This window comes from Grampus griseus, assembly GCF_964374135.1.
Source record: "Grampus griseus genome assembly, chromosome: 13".
Classification (NCBI taxonomy): Eukaryota; Metazoa; Chordata; class Mammalia; order Artiodactyla; family Delphinidae; genus Grampus; species Grampus griseus.
This window is the reverse complement of record NC_139007.1, coordinates 22,524,739-22,547,673: the sequence shown is the minus strand read 5'-3', so window position 1 is coordinate 22,547,673 and position 22,935 is coordinate 22,524,739. Positions and strand designations below refer to the sequence as shown.

At 41.8% G+C, this 22,935-nt stretch overlaps 1 protein-coding gene across 2 annotated transcripts in view; it reads left to right on the top strand.

Annotated features, from left to right (window-relative positions):
* Positions 1-8,889: 8,889 nt before the first annotated feature.
* MDN1 (midasin AAA ATPase 1) overlaps positions 8,890-22,935 on the top strand; it is a gene marked incomplete at its 5' end in the record, with an annotated part of 155,752 nt that continues 141,706 nt past the window's right edge. The window contains 2 exons of one of the 2 annotated variants that reach the window (XM_082669177.1): positions 8,890-8,994; positions 16,446-16,672. In XM_082669177.1, the coding sequence (XP_082525303.1) occupies positions 8,893-8,994; positions 16,446-16,672 (329 nt within the window). The remainder of the gene's footprint in view (positions 8,995-16,445; positions 16,673-22,935) is intronic. The other variant, XM_082669176.1, reaches the window with a different exon arrangement.

Genomic DNA, 22,935 nt, shown 5'->3' with positions numbered 1-22,935 from the left:
CTACCCCATCAGAGAAAATCTAGGGGCAAGAGCCGCCATCCGAGGGGAGGAGAAGTGGAATGTGCTACCATCCCTACCAGTAGCTGACTCTGCAGCAGCAGCAGTTTGGACCCTTGAACGTGGTTCCAGAGCAGGCTGGGAGCTCTGCCTGCAGCCTGGGCTCAACACGCTTCCTGTCTGTACACCAGAGGCTGGAGGGAAGCTTTCTGTTTTCTTCCTCTCATCAGCTCATTTCTTGGGGATGAAGCAGCTGGATGTTCGTCCCTAGATGCCATTACATAAAATATTGGTTACAGCACTGGCAAACACTCGCATCACATGACTTTATCCTTCTGCTGGGATCGTGGTCAGTAGTGATGCCATGACTGTGGGCCAGCAGGTGCTGGGGAATCTCATTCCCAACTTCCAGGGGAGTGACTGAAGCCAGCACCACTTCCTCACCCTCCCCACCCTCCCAGTGGTCCCGAGCCATCCAGGAGAGGTGCATCAAAACACTGAACACTTCTTATAGAGCACAGAGGCATGGATGGCTGTGTGATGTCCACTAACTATCCAGTCGGTGAGGCTGGTTGGCTGGTCATTACTGTTTGAGTTCTGAGAATCAGGAAGGTGGACTCAATTCCCATGGAAGGAGCCACTTAGCCCTGTCCTCTGTCCCGTGGCCAGACTCTCCTATCCCTGGCCACACACCTTGTAACAAAGGCTTCAAGTTATTGGGAGAACCAGTTTGTTCCAAAGACACAAAGGTCTGCATTATCTATATCCTGCTGAGATAAAATCCATACTCCTTAGCCTGGCACATAAAGCCTTCGTGGGCTGACTCCTGCCTCATGTTCATTCCCTACCTCCTGTGCCCTAGCCGGGCTGCCCTATGAGTAAAGCAGATTGCCTTCCCATTGTGGGTGACCAGCAGCCAATCTGTTGAGGGCCTGCATAGAATAAAAAGGTGGAAGAAGAGTGAATTTGCTTTCTCCATTTGAGAAGTGGAGTCTAATTTCCAGCCCCTTCAATCTGGGCTGGCTTTAGTGACTTGCTTGACCATAGGATTCAAGGACAGTGATGTTCTAGGACTTCTAGGATCTTGCAGTTTCTATCCAGGCTCCTTCTTGGAGATCTCTCTCTCTCTCTTCTCAACCCCAAGTTGCCATGTAAGCATTCCAGCTTACAGTTCCAGTTGAGCCCAGCCTTCCAGCCATCCCTGCCAAGACACAAGACATGTGAGTGAACCTATCTTGAACCCTCCAGACCAGGCCATCTACTAACTCAATACCACTGAATGCCCTCAATCAGCATCTCATGGAAGAGAAGAATTGCCGTCTGAGCCCTGCCCAAATTCCTGAGCTCCCCAACTGTGAAATATTATTAATGGTTGATGTTTTTAAGTCACTGTGTTTTAAGGTAATAATTTGTTACAAAGTTTTAGATTACTGGAACAGTAATGGTAATGACAGAACAAAATAATGCAGAGTTTTATTAAAATTGTTACATGAAATATGAGAATGGAAGGCCAAAGGAGGACTTTTTTTTTTTTTAGAAATTCATCTCAAGTAGTCATCACTTCACTACTCTTTTCATTCTTTTTTTTTTAAAATTAGTTTATTTATTTTTGGCAGCTTTGGGTCTTTGTTGCTGTGCATGGGCTTTCTCTAGTTGCAGCGAAGGGGCTACTCTTCGTTGAGGTATGCAGCTTCTCATTGCAGTGGCTTCTCTTGTTGCAGAGCATGGGCTCTAGGCGCATGGGCTTCAGCAGTTGTGGCTCGTGGGCTTCAGCAGTTGTGGCTCCCAGGCTCTAGAGCGCAGGCTCAGTAGTTGTGGCACACGAGCTTAGTTGCTCCACGGCATGTGGGATCTTCCCGGACCAGGGCTCGAACCCGTGTCCCTTGCATTGGCAGGCGGATTCTTAAGCACTGAGCCACCGGGGAAGGCCTGGAGGACTTTAATGTTTGAGGAACTTAAATTAATAATCACTCCCATTTATAGAGTATAGTAATTAAATTCCCTTCAATATTTTAAACTCCATTTATAAATGTAATGCATTTGATCTGTTTTTTAAACACTTCATACTTGTAGGACAAACACAAAATCCCTGACAAGTAAAACATTCCTGAGTGTTACCGAGTCTAAGCTCGTACTGCTCACCAGACGACAGGCCAATAATTGAGAGATGAGTTGTTGGGACAAGGAATAACAACTTTATTCGGAAAGCCAACAGACCGAGAAGAAGGTGGGCTCGTGCCCCAAAGAACCATCTTGCCTGAGTTAGAATTCAGGCTCCTTTTATACTAGAAGGGGAGGCAGCAAAGTCAAACATCTAGTTCCCATCAGCCTCAGGAGGGAATGTGTTAATTTCTTCCTCTCTGCAGTCATTCACAGGTGGGCCTGGTCAGGATGTTTCCTGTGATGGAAACAAAGGTATTCTAGCTTAATGCTCATTACCTGGGAAGCAGGGTTCCCAGAGATGGGCCATTATGTATAATTTAAGCTTATAGGCAACAGCCCTTTAGTGATTAACTTGTAATAGAATACAAAAGGTTCTTCCCTATTACATTAGTACCTAAACATGTAGGAATCCTCAAGTTTTCTCAAACATTCTAATACTTTTAACAACATTGGTCAACTTCTCTTACTTTTCAACTTAAAATCAGAGGCCTATGAATATGGTGAACTTATCTGCATTTCAAAGTAATATATCCACCTAGAACAGGAAAAAAAAAGAAAAAGATCTAATCCAGGGAAACTTGGAACACAGTACTTGGACTATATATCTTTAGTTTAAAACAAAAAAGCAAAGAAACAAACAAATTTTAAAAACCTGCAAACAAATTGTAATCTCCATTTAGTAAGTTTGCTGTTTACAGTGGTATGAAGGTAGCAATTCTGAAATTATACTGTGTATATTGTAAAGCTGAGAAATATATTGATTATTGTGGGAAACAGTTCTCACTATGGGAAAAGGATGATACAAATATGGAAAGGAGGAAGACAAGGAGGGATCCTGTGTTTTGGGGTTGGATTAGAGATATCAGTATGAACTTATGATTTGAATATGTATGTCTATATACATGCGTATATTATATATATTCATATTTACTTTCTCCTCTGAAAGGGCCTAGAAGAAGTGACACAGCAATAACAATGAGCATTCATACCATACAGATCTTGGTCTCTAAATACTATTCCTCAGTAAAAACTCTTTAGAAATATGGATGATCCAGGAGTGGGGCAAGAGGGAAAAAAGATGATCCTGAAATACCTTGCTGTACCAGAAAGTAAAGAAGTGTTCACAGTATGATGGGGGATATGTGCAAGAGCAACTGCTTATGGGTGAACCTGAATAATGGAACACTCTGAAATTGTTTGCAAAAAATTATGAATTGGTACATTGTTCTGGGGGAAAAGTCCCTAGCTTTCAATGGGCTATTGAAATTGGCCATTGGGCATTACCTTCCTTATTGATGATTTAATTCTAAAGAAATGGCTCCCAGGTCCTTGAGGAAAAATTCCTCATTTGTGAAACTGGCAAGAAGCTTATTTTAAAAGACTTACATATATTTGAAAAGTAGAGTGAAAGAAATTCTGAAAGAAAAGGGAGGGGTGGGACTTCCCTGGCGGTCCAGTGGTTAAGACTCCGCATTTCCACTGCAGGAGGCATGGGTTTGATCCCTGGTCGGGGAACTAAGATCCCACAAGCCGCCCCACAGCCCAAAAAAAAAAAAAAAAAAGCGAAAAGGAAGGGGTGAATGCGGGGAGTTTCTTCCCTTATTTTTCAACAGGGAGAATAAGCCTCTTAATTTGCATTTGTTCCTACACAGTTTATAAGTAGATAGGGAAATCAGATAGTGTATCAGTTTCTAAACAAATATATTTATTTTATAATTCACATAAGTGATTTAATTAAGTAAATTGCTCCCAGTTTTCTCAGTCACCTAAATACCTGGAAGGATTGACTATTTATTAATTGCCTATTATATGTGGGACAAAGTAAGTTGAGATACAAAGATGAATAAGGCAGATCCTGTGTTCCAGAGTTTTTATTCACCCTGGGAGATAGACACAGAATCAGAACTTTTAGAGAAAAACCAAGGCCTAGGAAGGTTAAGTCATTTAACCCAGGTCACAGCGAGTTAATGGAAAAAAGTGCATCCTTAATGACTCAGGTCTTTAGATGCTGGTTCAGCACTCTCTGAACTTAACATAATACTTCTAATGATATCCTAATGAGGTGCCAGTAATTTTTTTCTTAACTTTTTAAAAAAATTATTTATTTTTTATTTTTGGCTGCATTGGGTCTTTGTTGTTGCTGCGCGCAGGCTTTCTCGTTGTGCTGAGTGGGGGCTACTCTCTGTTGCGGTGCATGGGCTTCTCACTGCGGTGGCTTCTCTTGTTGCGGAGCACGGGCTCTAGGCATGTGCGCTTCAGCAATTGTGGCTCGCGGGCTCTAGAGTGCAGGCTCAGTCATTGTGGCACACAGGCTTAGTTGCTCGGCGGCACGTGGGATCTTCCCGGACCAGGGCTTGAACCCGTGTCCCGCATTGGCAGGCGGATTCTTAACCACTGCACCACCAGGGAAGTCCTGGTAGTTCTATATTTAGTTTTTCAAGGAACCGCCATATTGTTCTCCATAGTGGCTGTATCAATTTACATTCCCACCAACAGTGTAGTTTTAGTAAGGTTTGTAATAGTTTCCTCTGATGCTGTCTCCGGGCTGATAAGGGTCTAAAGTGTTATCTAGTGATTAGCTTCTGTCTTTCCTGGTAGAGGTAGAAGAGGGGACACTTTTATAAATTAATGGCAAATAGGGGGAGGGCAGAGAGCTTTTGTATAGGCATACCTTGTTTTATTGTGCTTCGCTTTATTGTATTTCACAGATGCTGTGATTTTTACAAATTAAAGGTTTGTGGCAACCCTGCATTGAACAAGTCTATGAGCACCATTTTTCCAACAGCATTTGCTCACTTAGTGTCCCTGCGTCACATTTTGGTAATTTTCACAACATTTCAAACTATTTCATTATTACTATATTGTTACTATATTATGGCTACCTGCGATCAGTGATCTTTGATGTTACTATTGCAAAAATATTACGACTTGCTGAAGGCTCAGATGATGGTTAGCAGTTTTTGGCAATAAAGTATTTTTAAATTAAGGTATGTAATTTTTTTAGATATGTTATTAATAGCACACTTAATAGACTATAGTACAGTGCAAACATACTTTTAAATGCACTGGGAAACCAAAAAAATTGTGACTCACTTAATTTTGATGTTTGCTTTATTGTGGTGATCTGGAAGCAAACCTGCAGTGTCTCCAAGGTATGCCTGTATCTGTTTCTCTCAATTGCCTTCAGTTCAAGAAAGCTTATATACCTTTTAGACAAAGAAGCAATAAATTTGTGAAGAAATTACACGACAAAAGGGGTTTGGGCTAGGGGCAGTAAGTTGTAGGAAAGAGACTAGGAGATATAGGGAAGATAAGGATTGTTTCAGTAAGTTTGTTTCTACAAACCCATTTGAATGTTGATTACCAGTGTCAGGTGACAATGATGTTCTTTTATTGCTGGTTCAGGGAGGGCACATTTCTCATGGGAAATTTGATGGCCTGTTTTTAGGTAGAAACATCTGCATCTGTTGTTTCCAGAGTAGCTTTAGCTCAAAATAGTATGCCAAAGTGGCATATTTTGGGGTGGCATGTCTTGAAATCCTTCCTGCCAAAGTGGCATGTTTTGGGGGTGGCATATTCTGCTACCCTTTTGTACCTGAGTCCTTTTGACATGACCCTAGTAGTCTTTTAAAAAATATATTATTTTACCTTTTATTATTGAAATTTCCAAACATATACAGTAGTAGAGAGGCAAGTCTATGGACTCCCACTACCCCAACATCCAGTTTCAATAATTATCAATATATTGCCAGTCTTGTTTCATCGATACCTACACTTCTTATCCTTGTTGATTCTCATTAGCATTACTTTTAGAGCTTTCTTGAGGCATAATTCACCCATTGGAAGTGTGCAATTCAACGATTTTAGTAAATTTATAGAGTTGTGCCACCATCACCACAATCCAATGTTAGACATTTCCATCACCCCAAAATGTTGCCTCTCAGCTGTTTGCAGTCAATCCTTCTTCCACTCCTATATCCAGGCAACCACTGACCTGATCTATCAGTTTAGTTACTTTAGAGCTGTTGATTTTCCTGCTGCTGCCCAATAGAAGTCTTGGGATTTCTCTTAACAGTCATCCTAAGTATTCTTTTCACATTTTTCTTTCTTTGTTGAATCTCTCACTTCCTCGATCCCATATCTTCCTCTTTCTTGGTTTATGCCCTCATACAGAGGAGCACCTTTTTCAACATATTCCTGAAAAAGGGTATATAGGGGAGGAAAAATAATTTTCCTCTATCCTTCTGAGTCCTTGGCTGAGAGCCCTGTAATAAAAGACAGATTAACAAGAGAAAAACAAACATGTTAATTAACATGTATACTTCAGGTATACATGGGAGATACCCAGGGAAAAAACTGAGTCACTCCACAAGTGTGGGTAATTTTTCATCTATTGTGCTATGAACTCTCAGGGAACCCTCTCAATTTTCTTGGAATTTTTAATTATTTATTTATTTATTTTTGGCTGTGTTGGGTCTTCGTCGCTGTGCGCGGTCTTTCTCTAGTTGCGGCGAGCAGGGGCTACTCTTCGTTGTGGTGTGTGGGCTTCTCATTGCGGTGGTTTCTCTTGTTGCGGAGCACGGGCTCTAGGCACACAGGCTTCAGTAGCTGTGGCTCGCGGGATCTAGAGCACAGGCTCAGTAGTTGTGGCGCACGGGCTTAGTTGCTCTGCGGCATGTGGGATCTTCCTGGACCAGGGCTCGAACCCGTGTCCCCTGCATTGGCAGGCGGATTCCCAACCACTGTTCCAGCAGGGAAGTGCCTCTTCTTGGAAATGTAAAAATATTATTTATTTGGAAATGTATTCTGTCCCATTTTCATAGTTCACTTGTTCTGAAACTTCTGCTGTTGAGTTTGAGTTCCCCAAGGAGCAAACATTCAAATCCTGGACAAAAATTCAAATTGAAATACATTTTTAAAAGGTTTAAACTTCCTTTGGAGATCTACCCATGTCAGTAAAGAAATATCTACTCCCTTTTAAAACACTTTTTAGAAGTAGAATTTACAAAAGTGCACAAATCTTAAATGTACAGTTGATTTTTTTTCTCTTTTGTATCTACCAGAGTAACCACAACCCAGGGGAAGATAATGAAACATTTCCATCTCCCTAGGAGGTTCCCTTAGGCCCTTTGCAGGCAATACCCCCCAAAAGCAACCACTAGTCTGACTTTGTCATTATTTTGGCTTGTTTATGAACTTGACGTAAATGTACTGTTAATTTTTATGTACTCTTCTACTCCCCTCTAAACAGTGCCTAAAGACGATTCTATACCTTACATACTTTATTTCATTCCCATGTCAATGAAAATAATAATCTATAATAAGAATAGAAAAGAGTTTTATTTGAGCCAAACTAAGGACTAGCCTGGAAGCCAGCTTCCCAGATTACTCTGAGAAGCTGCTCCAGAGAAGCATGGTTTCCGGCACAGTTTTATATCTTGTCAGAACAAAGAACATTAAACAAGACAAGGTTACATTCCTTCAAGGTTTTAAAAAACACACACACAGATCAGCAAGTACACAGCAAGCCAGCATGGCCTTGGCACCTGTAAAGGAAGTCTTATCATCAAAGGAGTATTAGCATTAGCATCCCAGGAAGAGAGACATTTACTCTTTATATTTAACATGGACATTCTTTACTTATGGTCAGTGTGCTCTTTTAATAATTAGAGCAGATATACAATTTATGTCTGATAGGCCATAAACAGGCTATTTTAGTTAGCATTAAATTCAAGTTAACTCATGTATAAGCCAAGAATGACTTTCATATACGTCAATACGTGAAAATTTATTTTATCACCCATCTTAACATTTATATCCAATATTTATATTAAGAAAACTGCAAGGGACTTCCCTGGTGGCGCAGTGGTTAAGAATCCGCCTGCCAATGCAGGGAACACGGGTTCGAGCCCTGGTCCAGGAAGATCCCACATGCCGCTGGAGCAACTAAGCCTGTGCACCACAACTACTGAGCCTGCTCTCTAGAGCTCACGAGCCACAGCTACTGAAGCCCGCGCGCCTAGAGCCCGTGCTCCGCAACGAGAGAGACCATCGTAATGAGAAGCCCGCGCACAGCAACGAAGAGTAGCCCCGCTCGCCACAATTAGAGAAAGCCCGCACACAGCAACGAGGACCCAACGCTGCCAAAAATTAAAAAAAAAAAAAAAGAATGCTGCCAGGGCTATGCTTGTTACACTTGGGTGTGAATTTCCACAGGCCAGAGGTCTAAAAAGGGAATTGCTGGGTCAGAAGTGGCGAATCTGCTTTTCATTCCTATCTGATCTTTTCGCCTGTTGAGGCACTAGGAGGCAGGAGGATCCCACAGCCCTACAGGCTCCCTAGCTTCTCCCGCATGGCGGAATCTTCTGTCTCGCTATCCCACCACTCGTCGTCTCCAGACCTCCCATCACAGCGATCTCTCGCCTCGGCTCTAAAGGCCATTTCTGCTCGGATTCCCCAGCGGGAGTTGACCGGATAGGGACGCCCGCGTTTCCGGTGCCGAGGGGGCGGGGCCTGCGTCGCAAGCCGGCGCCGTCGCAGGCTGGTGACGCAGTGCGCCGCGTGCTCCCCCCACGTGTGCAGCTTCTCTCAAGGTGTCCGCGGAGAAGCGGCGGTTGTTTTCTCTGGGGGCGTAGTTGGTGGCAGCTCCGGCGCGGGGACCTCAGCGGCTTGGGGGCTCTGAGCGCGAAGCAGGGAGCGTCGGTGGCCGTCTGGGGCTGAGGGCCCGCGGTCATGGAGCACCTCTTGCTGGAGGTGGCGGCCGCGCCTCTGCGGTTAATCGCTGCCAAGAACGAGAAGAGCCGCAGCGAGCTGGGCAGGTTCTTGGTCAAGCAGGTAAGAGAAGGAACGAGAGGGAAAGCGCCCGGCCGCCCCCGCCACCCCCTGGCGCGTGCCCCATGGCCCTGCGCGGAGACGCAGGGGACAGGAAAGCAGCGTCTTGTCACTCTGACCCGCTCCCCAGGGCTGGCCCGTGGCGGAGGCGTCCTAGCGCCTTTGAGGAGCCAGGGAGGAGCCTTTTGTTTTTCTCGGGGGGAGAGCCTTGCCTTCCCCTCTCCACCGACTTACCTCCTTGCAGCGCCTTGACTGCGTGCGGCAGACGTGGCCTTCGGAGAGAAATGTGGGTGGTTTTTCTGTAACTGAGGTTGCGTGTCTGCCCTTTTGACATGTGTATTATCTAAGTGTGCCGAGTCCAGCTACCCCTGTTAGCTTGGGTGAATGTTTCTTGTCTGCCCAGTCCCAACTTTTCGGCCCACTGACAAGCATTGATTGTGTTCCTGCTCTGCCTAGCACACTGTGGCACTTTGAGGAGACATAAATTCGTTAAGGTCTCTGCCCACAGGGAATTTAGCGTCTATCTTTAGAGACTGTTCATAAACACAGAAAACAACTGTTGGACAAAGCGAGACATTGAGTGCATAATTTCTAAGCCGTGGAATTATGAATTGGTTTTCAGGGAAATGGGTGCTCTGGCCTTTTAAGAGCGATCTCTCGTTTACCACCAGCTGTTTTGAGTTTTTTCATTTGGCATTTTAACTTTGTGTTTTGTGCTCCCCCCCAATATCTGTTAGCTTCTTTTTAAAAATTAATTTATTTATTTTTGGCTGCTTTGGGTCTTCGTTGCTGTGCGTGGGCTTTCTCTAGTTGCGGCGAGCGGGGGATATTCTTCGTTGCGGTGCGCGAGCTTATTGTGGTGGCTTCTCGTTGCGGAGCACGGGCTCTAGGCACACGGGCTTCAGTAGTTGTGGCACGTGGGCTCAGTAGTTATGGCTCGCGGGCTCCAGAGCTTAGGCTCAGTAGTTGTGGCGCACGGGCTTAGTTGCTCCGCGGCATGTGGGATCTTCCTGGACCAGGGCTTAAACCCGTGTCACTTGCATTGGCAGGCGGATTCTTAACCACTGCGCCACCAAGGAAGTCCTGTTAGCTTCTTGAGAGTAGAAAACATTTTTTTTCGAATTCCAGTATGTAGACCGTATATATCCTATTGCTTAGGAAACAACAGCGGTATTTTGTGTCTGGAGTAGCTGGGAACTAACATGAGAGGCATTTCTGTTTGGTGACAACAAATGAACGTGTATAGTAAAGGGGAGGGAGCAGTGGAAGATATGCCTGGGGTTATCTGGCTTGTGATTCCCCCAGGGAAGGGAATCACTAACATAAATGGAGAGGTCTAGGAAAGAAAACAGATTTTTGGTGGGCTGGACTAAGGAAAGAGATGATCAGTTTATATGAGCTGAGCTTGTGGTGACAGGCTCATGAATTACGTATTGTGGCTAGAAGTATTTTTCTGTAAGTGGGCTTGCATTTTAGAACAGAGGTTCTGAAGCTGGGGCTCATGGACCGTGGACAATAGGGGATTTATTTATGATTCTCCACTGTAATTGGATATAAAATTGGTGCTTATGTATTGGGAGTAAAATGAGAAAAATGGTTTGCAGCCGTTTTTAAGAGACTCTGATATTTTGAAGTGTGAACCACTCAGGTAGATTCTGAGACTATATAATAGTGCTAAGGAACTTAAAAGCTACTTGAAAGTTTAGTTGAATTAAGGAGATTGGGACACCTGTGCTTCCCCTTTCTTTGTCTCACGTTCTCTCTCAGATTCTATCCAATCTGAGAGATGTTTTTCAGGTTTGTTCCTTTCCATTTTCAGTAATAGTTTCAGGCCTTTCGCTCAGAGAAGAGTTGATTGTGTTGTCATTCTATTTTTCTCCTATTTTGGGAAGCAAAATAATTTTTACTGGAAAGCAAAGGCTTTTTTTTTTTTTTTTCCCAAGCCGCGCAGCTTGTGGGATCTTAGTTCTCCAGCCGGGGATTGAACCCAGGCCCTCTGCAGTGAAAGCACGGAGTCCTAACCACTCTACAGCCAGGGAAGTCCCAGCAAAGTTTTTGAAACATTACTTCTCATGGAGTTTGGGATCTGAAGTAAGAATTTTTTAGGATTGTGCTTCCTTTTTTTTTCTTTATCTCAGCTGGTGACACCACTGTCTCTCTATCCAGTCCCTTTTCACTCCTTTTCTGTCACATATAGCCAAGTCCTCCTGATTTTCCTTACTCAGTATTGGATCTGTTCCTTTTGCTTCCTCCCTACTATCGCTACCATCCTACAGTTCTGACTCTTAATTGCACCGTGGGGGTGTTCTTGCCACCACCACCAGGCAAGTCTCAGACACCAGCTGGTGTCCTATAGTTAACTCAGTTCTGACACTGTTTATCTGCAGAAAGCATCATATTCTTCAGGGTAAAGGCTCAGCCCTGAAAGACTTCTCCCACCCGCAACATACACACCGGTTGTCACCTGTGCTTCTGATCAACTGGCTGTAAATTGGAGGTGCCAATGACCTCTTCCTTGGGTTTGATTAATTTGCTAGAGTGGCTCACAGAACTCAGAGAAATGTTTTACTTATTAGGACAACCAACCCTGAAGCTCTCTGAACCATGTTCTTTTGGGTTTTTATGGAGGCTTCCTTACATTGGCACAGTTGATTAAATCTCTGGCCGTTGGTGATTGAACTCTCCATCTTTAGCCCCTCTGCCCTCCTGGGAGGGCACGGAACTGCAAGTTCCAATACTCTAATCACATGATTGGTTCTCCTGGCAACCAGCTCCCATCTTAGCGGCTTTCCACAATTCACTGCATTAACATAACAAGACACCTTTATCTCTCTCTCTCTCTCTCTCATCACAGGAAGTTCCAGGGGTTTTAGGAACTCGGCCAGGAATAGGGTCAAAGACCCGATTTGTATTTCTTATAAATCACAGAGTCACACCTTACCTCTTTGATCACTGTTTATGTTGAGGAAGAGCAGAGTGCTTAAGAGCATGCGTGGGTACTGGGGCTGAAGTACGGCTGAAGATCAAATCCATTCTCTCTCTTTTTCTTGTTTTGTTTTGTTTTTTGGCCGCTCGGTTTGCAGGACCTTAGTTCCCTGACCAGGGATCGAACCTGCACTGCCTGCAGTGGAAGTTTGGAGTCTTAACCACTGGACTGCCAGAGAAGTCCCTCTGTTCTCTTATTTAACTGCCTTTGGGTCCTCCCACAAGTTGCTCAACTCTCCTGAGTCTCAGTTTCTTGATATGATACGTATTACATATGGTGGCCGCTAAATAGTTACAGAGAGTAGTTAAAAGCAGGGACTCTGGAGCCAGATACTGTGACATGGATTCCTGTTTCTGCTCCTAGCTTTGTGACCTTACCCCTTTTTTATTTTTCAGTTTCCTTATCTGTAAAATGGGGATAATTTTACCTACTTATGTGTTGCTATGAGGATTAGATGCCTAGAATATAGTAAATGTTGTCTATAAAACGGGTTGCTTTTATTATTGCTATAAATAAGATTGTTGTGAGATCTAGATAATGCATTTGAGGAGTTTACCACAGTGCCTGACCCATAGTAAGTAATCAATACATATGAGCTATAATTAGAATTTTTTAAAGACAGCTTTGGCATGTAATTCACATACCATATAATTCATCCATTTAAGTGTACAGTTCAGTGGTTTTCGCTCTGTTCACGCATATATGCAGCTGTCACCACAGTCCATTTTGGAACACTTGTTACTTCAAAAAGAAGCCCCTGTTCCCTTTAGCTATTATCTCCCATCCGTATTCTGGTCACTTAATATAAATTATCATTAATAAGACAAATCTGAATCTATTGCCATTCTGCCTAAGAGCTCCCCACTGTCTCCAGAATCAAAATCCAAGCTTTCTAAAATGGTATATGAAATATTACTTTTTTTTTAAATTTTTAAAGAAACTATTTTCTGTCCATCATATTTCCATTTTCTTTTTGAAATTTTTTTTTTCTTACCCTGTCTGGTTCTCAACTGGGGGCAATTTTGCTTTCTAGAGCAAATCTAGAGATGTTTTTTGGTTGTCACAACTTGCGATGGGGGTGTGCTATAGGCATCTAGAGTGTAGAGGCCAGGGATGCTGCTGAACACCTTCTAGTGCACAGGGTAGCCTTCACAACAAGAAAATTATCCAGCCCCAAATGTCAGTAGTGCAAAATTAAGAAAGAAACCCTAAATATATGTATACCTAATAACAGAATGTCAAAATGCATGAATCAAAAAGTGACAGAAAAGGAAAAATAGAGAAACTCAAAATTATAATTGGAGACTTTTAACACTCTAGCCTTGGTCACTGATAGTACAAATACAGAAGATCAGTAAGGATATAGAAGACTTGAACACCATCAACAAACCTGACCTAACTGGCATTTATAGAATGCTGTGTCCAGTAATTGCAGAATACATACTCTGCACATCTGGAACGTTCACCAAGGTAGATCATAAGATGGGCCATTAAACAAGTCTCAACAAATTTAGGAGAATTGAAATCATACAAGGCATATTCAGTTACCCCAATGAGATTAAATTAACAGGGAAAACCCTCAAAATGATGCTGGGAAAAATCCCTAAATGTTATAGATTAAATAAGAAAATTAAAAGAAACTGATGGCTAAAGAAGAAATCACTGGGAGAATCAGAAAATATTTTAAACTGTATGATAGCTTAAACAATTTGTGGGTTGCAGGCAACAACAATTAGAAGGAAATTCATAACATTTAGAGGGAAATTTATAACATTAAGTTCTTATATTTGGAAAAAATGGTTTGAAATTAGTGATATTTCTTAAGCTTCCACCTTAGGAAATTAGGAAAAGAAGAGCAAATTGAACGCAAAATAAATAGAAGGAAGAAAATAATAAAGATAACAGTGGAAACGAATGAAATAGAAAATGGACAAACAATATAGCAAACCAGTAAAACCAGAAGTTGATTCTTTGAAAAGATTGACCAAGAATAAAAGGGAAAAATCCAAACTATTAGGAATGAAAGAAGGCCACCATTACAGAGTTTGAAAAGAATAAAAAAATAAGTAACTAAGATGAAAAATTTTATGCCAATAAATTAGACAATTTAAATGACAGGAGCATTCATAGAATATAAATTACCAAAGTTCACTCAAGAAATAGACAAAAACAAGATAGGAATAGAGCAAAACTTCCTCAAGCTGATATAGAGGATCTACAAACACCATCATAGTTAATAAAGGAGCAACCCGATTTAAAAACGGGTAAAAGATTTGAATAAATACGTCACAAAAGAAGATAAATGAATGGCTATTAAATACTTCATACCATATACCACTCCACCTCCACTAGAATGGCTAAAATTAAGACCGATAATACTATGTGTTGGTGAAGTTATGTAGCAGCTGAAGCGCTCAGATATTGCTGGTGGGGATGTGAAATGGTGCAGATACTCTGGAAGACAACTTCTGTTAAACATTGAAAAATTTCTTAAAATTTATTTGTTATATTTATTTATTTTTGGTTGCATTGGGTCTTTGTTTCTGTGCGCGGGCTTTCTCTAGTTGCAGCGAGCGGGAGCTACTCTTCCTTGTGGTGCACGGGCTTCTCATTGAGGCGGCTTCTCTTCTAGGTGTGCGGGCTTCAGTAGTTGTGGCATGCAGGCTCAGTAGTTGTGGCTCGCGAGCTCTAAAGGACAGGCTCAGTAGTTGTGGTGCATGGGCTTAGTTGCTCCATGGCATGCGGGATATTCCCAGACAAGGGCTTGAAATTGTGTCCCCTGCATTGGCAGGAGGATTCTTAACCACTGCGCCACCAGGGAAGCCCTAAAATTTTTTTTTTTTAAGTTAAAAATAAAAGTTTAGGGAATTCCCTGGTGGTCCAGTGGTTAGGACTCTGTGCTTTCACTGCTGAGGGCCCGGGTTGATCACTCATTGGGTAACTAGGATCCTGCAAGCCATGCGGCGGGATGGCCAAAGTGTATTATCAAGTTGAGCATACAGTTATTGTGTGACCCAGCAATCTCACTCTTTGGTAATAAAAAGATTAAGAGTAACGAAAATATGGGTGGTGGAGAAATTGGGAATTTGGGATTAACAGATACGCACTACTATATATAAAATAGATAAATAACAAGGACCTACCCTATAGCACAGAGAACTATATTCAATATGTTGTAATAAACCTATAGTGGAAAAGAATCTGAAAAAGAATATATACATATGTATGTATATATATATGTATAACTGAGCCACTTTGCTGTACACTTGAAACATTGTAAATCAACTATACTTCGCTAAAAAAAAAAAAAAAATAGTAATGAAGGATTTCCCTGGTGGTCCAGTGGTTAAGACTCCGTGCTTCCACTGGAGGGGCCTCGGGTTAGATCCCTGGTCAGGGAACTAAGATCCCACACGCTGTGCAGCGTGGCCAAAAACCAAAAAAAGACAGGAATGAACATATGTCCATCAGTCTCTTGTACATGAATGTTGATGGTAGCTTTATTGATGCTAGCTGAAAACAGTGCAAATATCTATTAACATGTGAAAGGATAAACAAGTTGTGGTATGCTCATATGGTGAAACACTAGTAAGTAATAAAATGGAATAAATTATTAGCACTACCTACAACTTTGGAACTTTGGAAAAAATTATTATATTTTTGAATATGGTATTTAGGTTGTGCCCAAGCTGTACTCTTATAGATAACCATTTAGTGTCAAAGTCTTTAGGCTATAAATTCATAGCCTTGGGCTTGCTGGGTCAGAGGGTATACGCCTCAGGCAATTTAAAACCACTGTCACATTGCCCAGCAGCAAGGGTTGTGCGCACTTGCATACACACAAGCAATATGAGACCTTTTACATACTTTTCAGTTTTTCTTTTTATGCTTATGGACATACTGAGCCCAGGCATTAGAATTCTGTGGTTTATTTCATCTTGCATATCAAAGTGTGGCTGTCTGCTTTGGATCTATCTTGTTTATTAATTAAAATCTGAAGCCTTCATGGGGATATATCATCATTCATTTCCAGGAACTGATTTCTTTATTCTTTCCTCAAGAGAGTTGGCAGTTTTGCATACTAACTGCACTTTATTTTTTTCTCATTTAATTCCTGTTTTCCTCCAAGGCAAAGGTGTTGGGGGAAACACTGGATTCCCTGGAAACTGTTACGACTCTGAAACAGATTACTTTTCAAGGAAGCTGAAGCTATCTAGCATTTTACATGGAATCCTGGTGTCAGTCCTTTTAACTCAAACCCCAGTGGACTGAAACTTATTTGTAACAGCGTTTACATTCAATTAACTAATCCTCTATTGCCAAAAAACCCCCCACCATGTTTTATAAGATAAACTCAGTTGTGAAGTCTGGCAATTGGATAGTTTGATTTTAAGCCAGGACTCTGTTCTTCTGTAGCAGTAGAAATGAAAATCATTTACGTAGAAATTTTGTTTTGCCTTTCTCTCAGGTGTGGACACCTCAAGATCGCCAGTGTATCTTGAGTACCTTAGCACAGTTACTTCTGGATAAGGACTGTACTGTGCTGGTTGGCCGCCAGCTGCGCCCTCTCCTTTTGGATTTGCTGGAAAGGAATGCTGAAGCCATTAAAGCTGGGGGCCAAGTCAACCATGACTTACACGAAAGGCTCTGTGTGTCGATGAGCAGACTCATTGGTAACCATCCTGACGTCCTCCCGTGAGTAACAGTTTTATTCTTCACATTTCTCCTTGAGGTGGTAGAACCTACTCTCTCCTGGGAAGTAAGGAGGAGTCTGAGCTGAGATGAAGAGAAAAGCGGAAATTCAGAAAGGGGAGAGAGGAGTGGTACTATTTTATAAAAATAATCACAGCAGAAGCCATTTATCCAGCTCAGTTTAGTGACCATTTACTAGGTTTTAAGTCTTGACAATCAAGACAGGTCTGGAAAATTTAACCAAGATATCTCCCTGCCCTCAAGGATTCTGTCACCTGGCAAGACATGCATATAAGGCAGATCTAAATGAGTTTTAGCTGAGGCTCTTACAGCATCCATTTCAGATGGGTGAGATTCCTGCTTGCTGGAACAGCTGAAGTGAGTGGGTTACAAGAGCTCTAGTGTCCCTTCCAATTTTCTGTAAATCTACATCCAAAATGTGATAAGAAGTTGTATAAGAACTGGATTCTAATGCATTTTTCTTTTGACCTGCTCTCTTTCCAACTTGGGCTGCTTCACCCCTCAGGCAACCTCGTGGTCCCCCACTCCCACGAGGTCACCCCAAAAATGCTGAACTTAGTGCGGACGCCCAGTCGGCATAGCACCCTGCAGCCCGGAACTCCTGGCCCGAGCCATCCTCCTGCCTTAGCCTCCTGAGTAGCTGGGGCTATAGGCATGTGCCACTGCACCAGGCTTTCTCAAAATGATAGGTTTGTGTGGAATAGTCAAAAGAGGCAGCTAAATGAGTGTCAGGGGGTTTTCAATTAAGAAGATAAAGGACTTTAACTCTAAACATGAATAATGTTCTGTGTACTTAAAGGAGCATCTTTTTAAAGTAATTAATTAATTAATTGATTTTGGCCGTGTTGGGTCTTCATCGCTGTGCGCAGGCTTTCTCTAGTTGCGGCGAGCGGGGACTACTCTTCGTTGTGGTGCGTGGGTTTCTCATCCTGGTGGCTTCTCTTGTTGCGGAGCACAGGCTCTAGGCACGCGGGCTTCAGTAGTTGTGGCACGTGGGCTCTAGAGCGCAGGCTCAGTAGTTGCTCCGCAGCATGTGGGATCTTCCTGGACCAGGGCTTGAACCCGTGTCACCTGCGCTGACAGGCTGATTCTTAACCACTGCACCACCAGGGAAGTCCTAATTAATTTTTTTATTGGAGTATAGTTGGTTAACAATGTTGTGTTAGTTTCTGCTGTACAGCAAAGTGAATCAGCCATGCATATACATATATCCACTCTCTTCCAGACTCCATTCCCATATAGGTCATTACAGAGGGCCGAATAGAGTTCCCTGTGCTATATAATAGGTTCTTTTTATTTTTTTACCCCATAAACTTATTTATTTATTTTGGCTGCGTTGAGTCTTTGTTGCTGTGCGCAGGCTTTCTCTAGTTGTGGTGAGCGGGGGCTACTCTTTGTTGCGGTGCACAGGCTTCTCACTGTGGTGGCTTCTCTTGTTGCGGAGCACGAGCTCTAGGCACACGGGCTTCAGTAGTTGTGGCACATGGGCTCAGTAGTTCTGGCTCATGGACTCTAGAGTGCAGGGTCAGTAGTTGTGGTGCACGGGCTTAGTTGCTCTGTGGCATGTGGGATCTTCCCGGGCCAGGGCTCGAACCCGTGTCCCCTGCATTGGCAAGCAGATTCTTAACCACTGCGCCACCAGGGAAGCCCTACAGTAGGTTCTTATCAGTTATCTTTTATATACAGTAGTGTGTATATGTCAATCCCAGTCACCCAGTTTATCTCCCCCTTTAACCCCTTGGTAATCATAAGTTTGTTTTCTACATCTGTGACTCAATTTCTGTTTTGTAAATAGGTTCATTTGTACCATTTTTTTAGATTCCACATTTAAGCGATATCATATGATATTTTGTCTTTCTCTGTCTGACTACTTCACTCAGTAGGGCATCTCTTATTATTAGTCTTCGTCAACACAATAAGTACACTTTGGCTTTCCTGGAAGTATAATCTCTAGTCTGGTCCTTGGATGAGGTAATAAGAAATGAAGGCTTGGGGAAACCATAATTTGTATGAGCTTTTCTAAAAGAGTAGCCAAAAAAAAAAAAAATGGGCCCAGTTTGATGGGACTAAAACATATACAGCGAAGTTAAAGATCACCATCGTACGAGGTACCAGGAGCTTATCCTCTGGGTTGATTGAGGATCTGGATTGTGGCCTCACTGGGAGCTTTAATCACTTAGGTGTGCTTGACTGTGGTACGGTTTCACAGGGTGTGCTGACTGTCCTGTGCTCACTCTGTAGGACTGACGCGTGAGTGACTTCAGCCCCACTTCTCTTAAGCCTTAGTGGTAGAGTGCTCTAGGGCTGTGCTTGAGAATCATTAAAATGATGGGTTGGCTACATCTGCTTTCCCATCAGCTTCAGATTTGATGTTCATATTCAGTGAATGTGAGGCACACTCCTACTTTTTCTTTTCTTTTTGCCAAGGCAGTATATTTTACTTATGTTCCCACCTTGTTCCAGAAATGATATAATGCAGCAACAAAGGTGCCCCTGATGGAGTAACTTAAAAACAAGGGGAAAAAAAAGCACCATGTGTAAGCGTGTGTAAATGATAAGTCAATGCATGATATGAAATGAACTATGTAGGTAGTGATGTGGAATGGGATTTCGATTTTTAGTTTTAAGAAATGTAGCTGATTAGTTTGGCTCGTGCTCTAAATTTCCTGTTTGGGAATTTACCTAATGTATTAGGAGTATACCTAATATATTTAGATAGGATGCAGTCATTTATTCAGGAGGTAAATATGAGTCCTCCCTTTAAGCGCTGGGCCACATCGTGGGGGTGAGAAAGTCAAACGTAATGAGTTTCTGTATTTGCAAACAATAGGATACAATACATTAATAGAGGTGTGAGTCAAATACTTAAGGGAAGCAAGTAAATCATTAAACTAAGAAAAATGAGTGTGTTATCCTCTTGGAAATTAGAGAAGGTTTCGTGCTGTGCAGATTGTGGAGGAAGAGTGAGGAGTGGAAGAATGAACAGATGAGAGATGAGGATGAAAATCTAGAAAAGAGAGACTGGAGAGGAGGAACCCAGTCAGGCTGCCTCGGATCCTAATGACATTCATTTTCGGGTCCACACCTCTTTCTGAGGCCAGGGTGCGTACCTAGTTGGAGTTTCCATCAGGTATCGCAGTAGTAACAAGGTATTTCTTTTTATTCCCTTGCTTATGCTAGTTGTTCATTACTGGTCCCCCTTTCCCTAAGCTTTTTTGAGATATAATTTACCTATAATACTGTGTAAGTTTAAGGTGTACAGTGTGGCGATTTGATACACGTATTGTGAAACGTTTAGTATATTAACATTAGTCAACACATCCTTCACCTCACATAATTACCATTTTGTTGTTGTTATTTGTTCATTACTGTTTGTACATCTGTAGTCCTTGAATGCATTTTTTACTCTTTGGCAGATTCTTTAGCAGAACTCTGTGAGAACACTCCTGGTCTGTTGATGCTTTCTCTATTCTGATATACTAGTTTAGGTTTCAAAGTGCTGTTTTTGAAAAATCATCTAGTTGTGTTCCTAACTTTCCATTCTTGTGTTCCCGGATTTCTTCAGCTGTAGCTTTGTAGATGGTTTCAGATGGTTAATACTACATTATGTGTTGATTTTTTTTTTCCCCTTAGTGTTCTCTCAGGAGTGTAACCTTACTTTTAAGTTCTGATTGTACTTTACTCTTATATTTTGCATCTTTTAGTTCTTTGCTCTTTTAGTTTGCTCCCCCTTTCTTGTTTCTCCCCTCTCCCTGGTCCTTGCGAGTCCCTTTAACACACTGTCCTTTCAACCATGGCACGCAAATCTTGTGGAAACTGCCTTTCATTAATGATGAGGACTACAACAACTACTCTCGCATTTTATTGGCATTGTCTGCAACCGTCAGAGGTTAGATGTTATTCCCATTTTCCAGATAAGGAGACTGAGGCTCAGAGATGCTAAGTAACTTGCCCAAAGTCCCTTTGCTAGAAAGTGGCAGAGCTGGAATTCAGTCCTAGGTTAGCTGCTTCCAAAGCCCATGCTCTTTTTTCTACTTTGTGGTGCTGCCCACTCATCCTGTTTGAGCCGTTCATATATTTGTTGACTGATTTACACAGAACTTGATCTGAACAGCATGTTATAGCTAAAGATTATATTTATACTCCCAGGAAGGAAAGAATACAGCAGTCCCCCTTTATCTGTGGTTTTGTTTCCCGTGGTTGCAGTTACCTGAAGTCAGTCATACCCAAAAAAATTAAATGGAAAATTCCAGAAATAAACAGTTCATAAGTTTTAAGTTGCATGCTGTTCTGAGTAGTATAATGAAATCTTGTGCTGTCCTGCCCGGGATGAGTCATCTCTTTCTCTAGCATATCCATGCTGTATTTGCTACCTACCCACTAGTCACTTAGTAACCATCTGTGTTGTGGTATTAAAGTGCTTGTGTTCAAGTAACCTTTATTTTACTAATAATGGCCTCAAAGCACAGGAGTAGTGTTGCTGACAATTTGGATATTCTGTGCCTGATTTATAAATTAAACTTTATCATACGCATGTATGTATAGGAAAAAAGTGTCTATAGAGTTCAGTACTATCCGTGGTGACAGGCATCCACTCCGGGTCTTGGAACCCATCCCCCGTGGATAAGGGGGGACTATGGTAACCACCTAAGTTCCTTTGGGTTGTACTGGGTTAATTTCTTGGCTTCAATTTCGCATTTGCTGTCAGTTTGTCCTGGACATGTGGATCCACATCAGTGCTATGTCTTTGATTGGGAAGAGCAATAATAGGTGGGCCTGTTAATGGTCTTTTGTGAACAATAGCAGGTGGAATGCTATGGTAGAGCATGCTTCATGTGTAAAGTGCTGTATATATATGTACAATCATGCTGAAATCAGGCTGGCATAGAGTGGAATGAGGGACCAAAAGTAGTTATGCTTTTATAAACCTCTGCTTCAAAACTGTGTCCAGGAATGTTGTAAGGGTAACACACATTTAATTTTAGACTTTTTTCCCCCTTCAAGAATTATTTTACTTATTCTGGCGGCATTCTTCTGAGGAAAAGAACATCCTCTTTTAATTACAAAAGCAATATGTTTAGGTAACACTCAATAATACAGAATCGTAAAAAGCAAAAGGTCCTCTCCACCCTGAAATCCTACTCTCCAGAGATAACTGCTATGTTTGGTATGTTTCCTCCCAAATTCCTTTTCTTTTTCTTACTCTCGCACCCATCTGAGAGTGTGCACACTGATATATTTATGTGCACACATTTAAAAATTAGCTTTATTGAGATGTAGTTTATATACCACATAAGTGTACAATTCAGTGGTTTTTAGTATATTCACAGGTATGTGCAACCATCCCCACAGCAAATTTTAGAACATTTATGCACATATTTTCAAAATAAAATTTTAATAAAATCTAAACAGACATTTGACTATATACTAATTTTAATAAAAACACATAATTTTTAACTTGCATCTTGTTTTTAAATTTAGTCACATATGGACATCTTTGCATCAGTAAATAAAGTTGTTTTAAAAGTTGTGTAGTATTTTACCCCTTCTTATCCGTTTGTTGGGCAGTTAGGTTGTTTTTGAATTTTTGCTGTATAATGTGACATTGAACATACTTCTATATGAAAATCTGTGGATCTGCCGTGGGAGTTAGGAGTGTGGATTTTGGAACAGAATGGTGGTATTTTAGTAATAACACATATTTATACAGGTTTTAGAGTATTTAAGTAAGTAGATAAACATTATCTTTTTAATCTTTGTACTGTGACATATTCAGGCACTCTTAGTCCCATTTCAAATCTTTAGAGGGGTTAACTAAGTTAACTAAGTTGTTCTAAGTGTCAGAGCCAGAACTGGACCACAGGTCTTACCTCTAGATGCTGAGTTGCCCAAGTAAGTGGCTGATCCAAGATTAGACGTTTAACTGGATAGTGTTCCTTGTTGCATTTTAGACCTTACCACTCTTTGTTTTATCCCAGGAAAGAGACCATTCTCCATAGACTTCGAATATTCTCCAGGGAAAAATCTGATCATGTTATTCTCTGCCTAAGTATGCTTTACTGGTCCATCCATCACTGCCTGGATCAGAATTTTAGAGCACTTTCTGAAAATGATGGGTCTCTAGAGAAAAGGGTGCTGTAGTCACCTAAGTTCAGGAGGGAATATCAACCCATCCTCCTTTTGTATACTTGCAGTGGACCACAGTCTGTTTCCCCTATAGGGAAGCCTTCTGCTACACAGGTTTA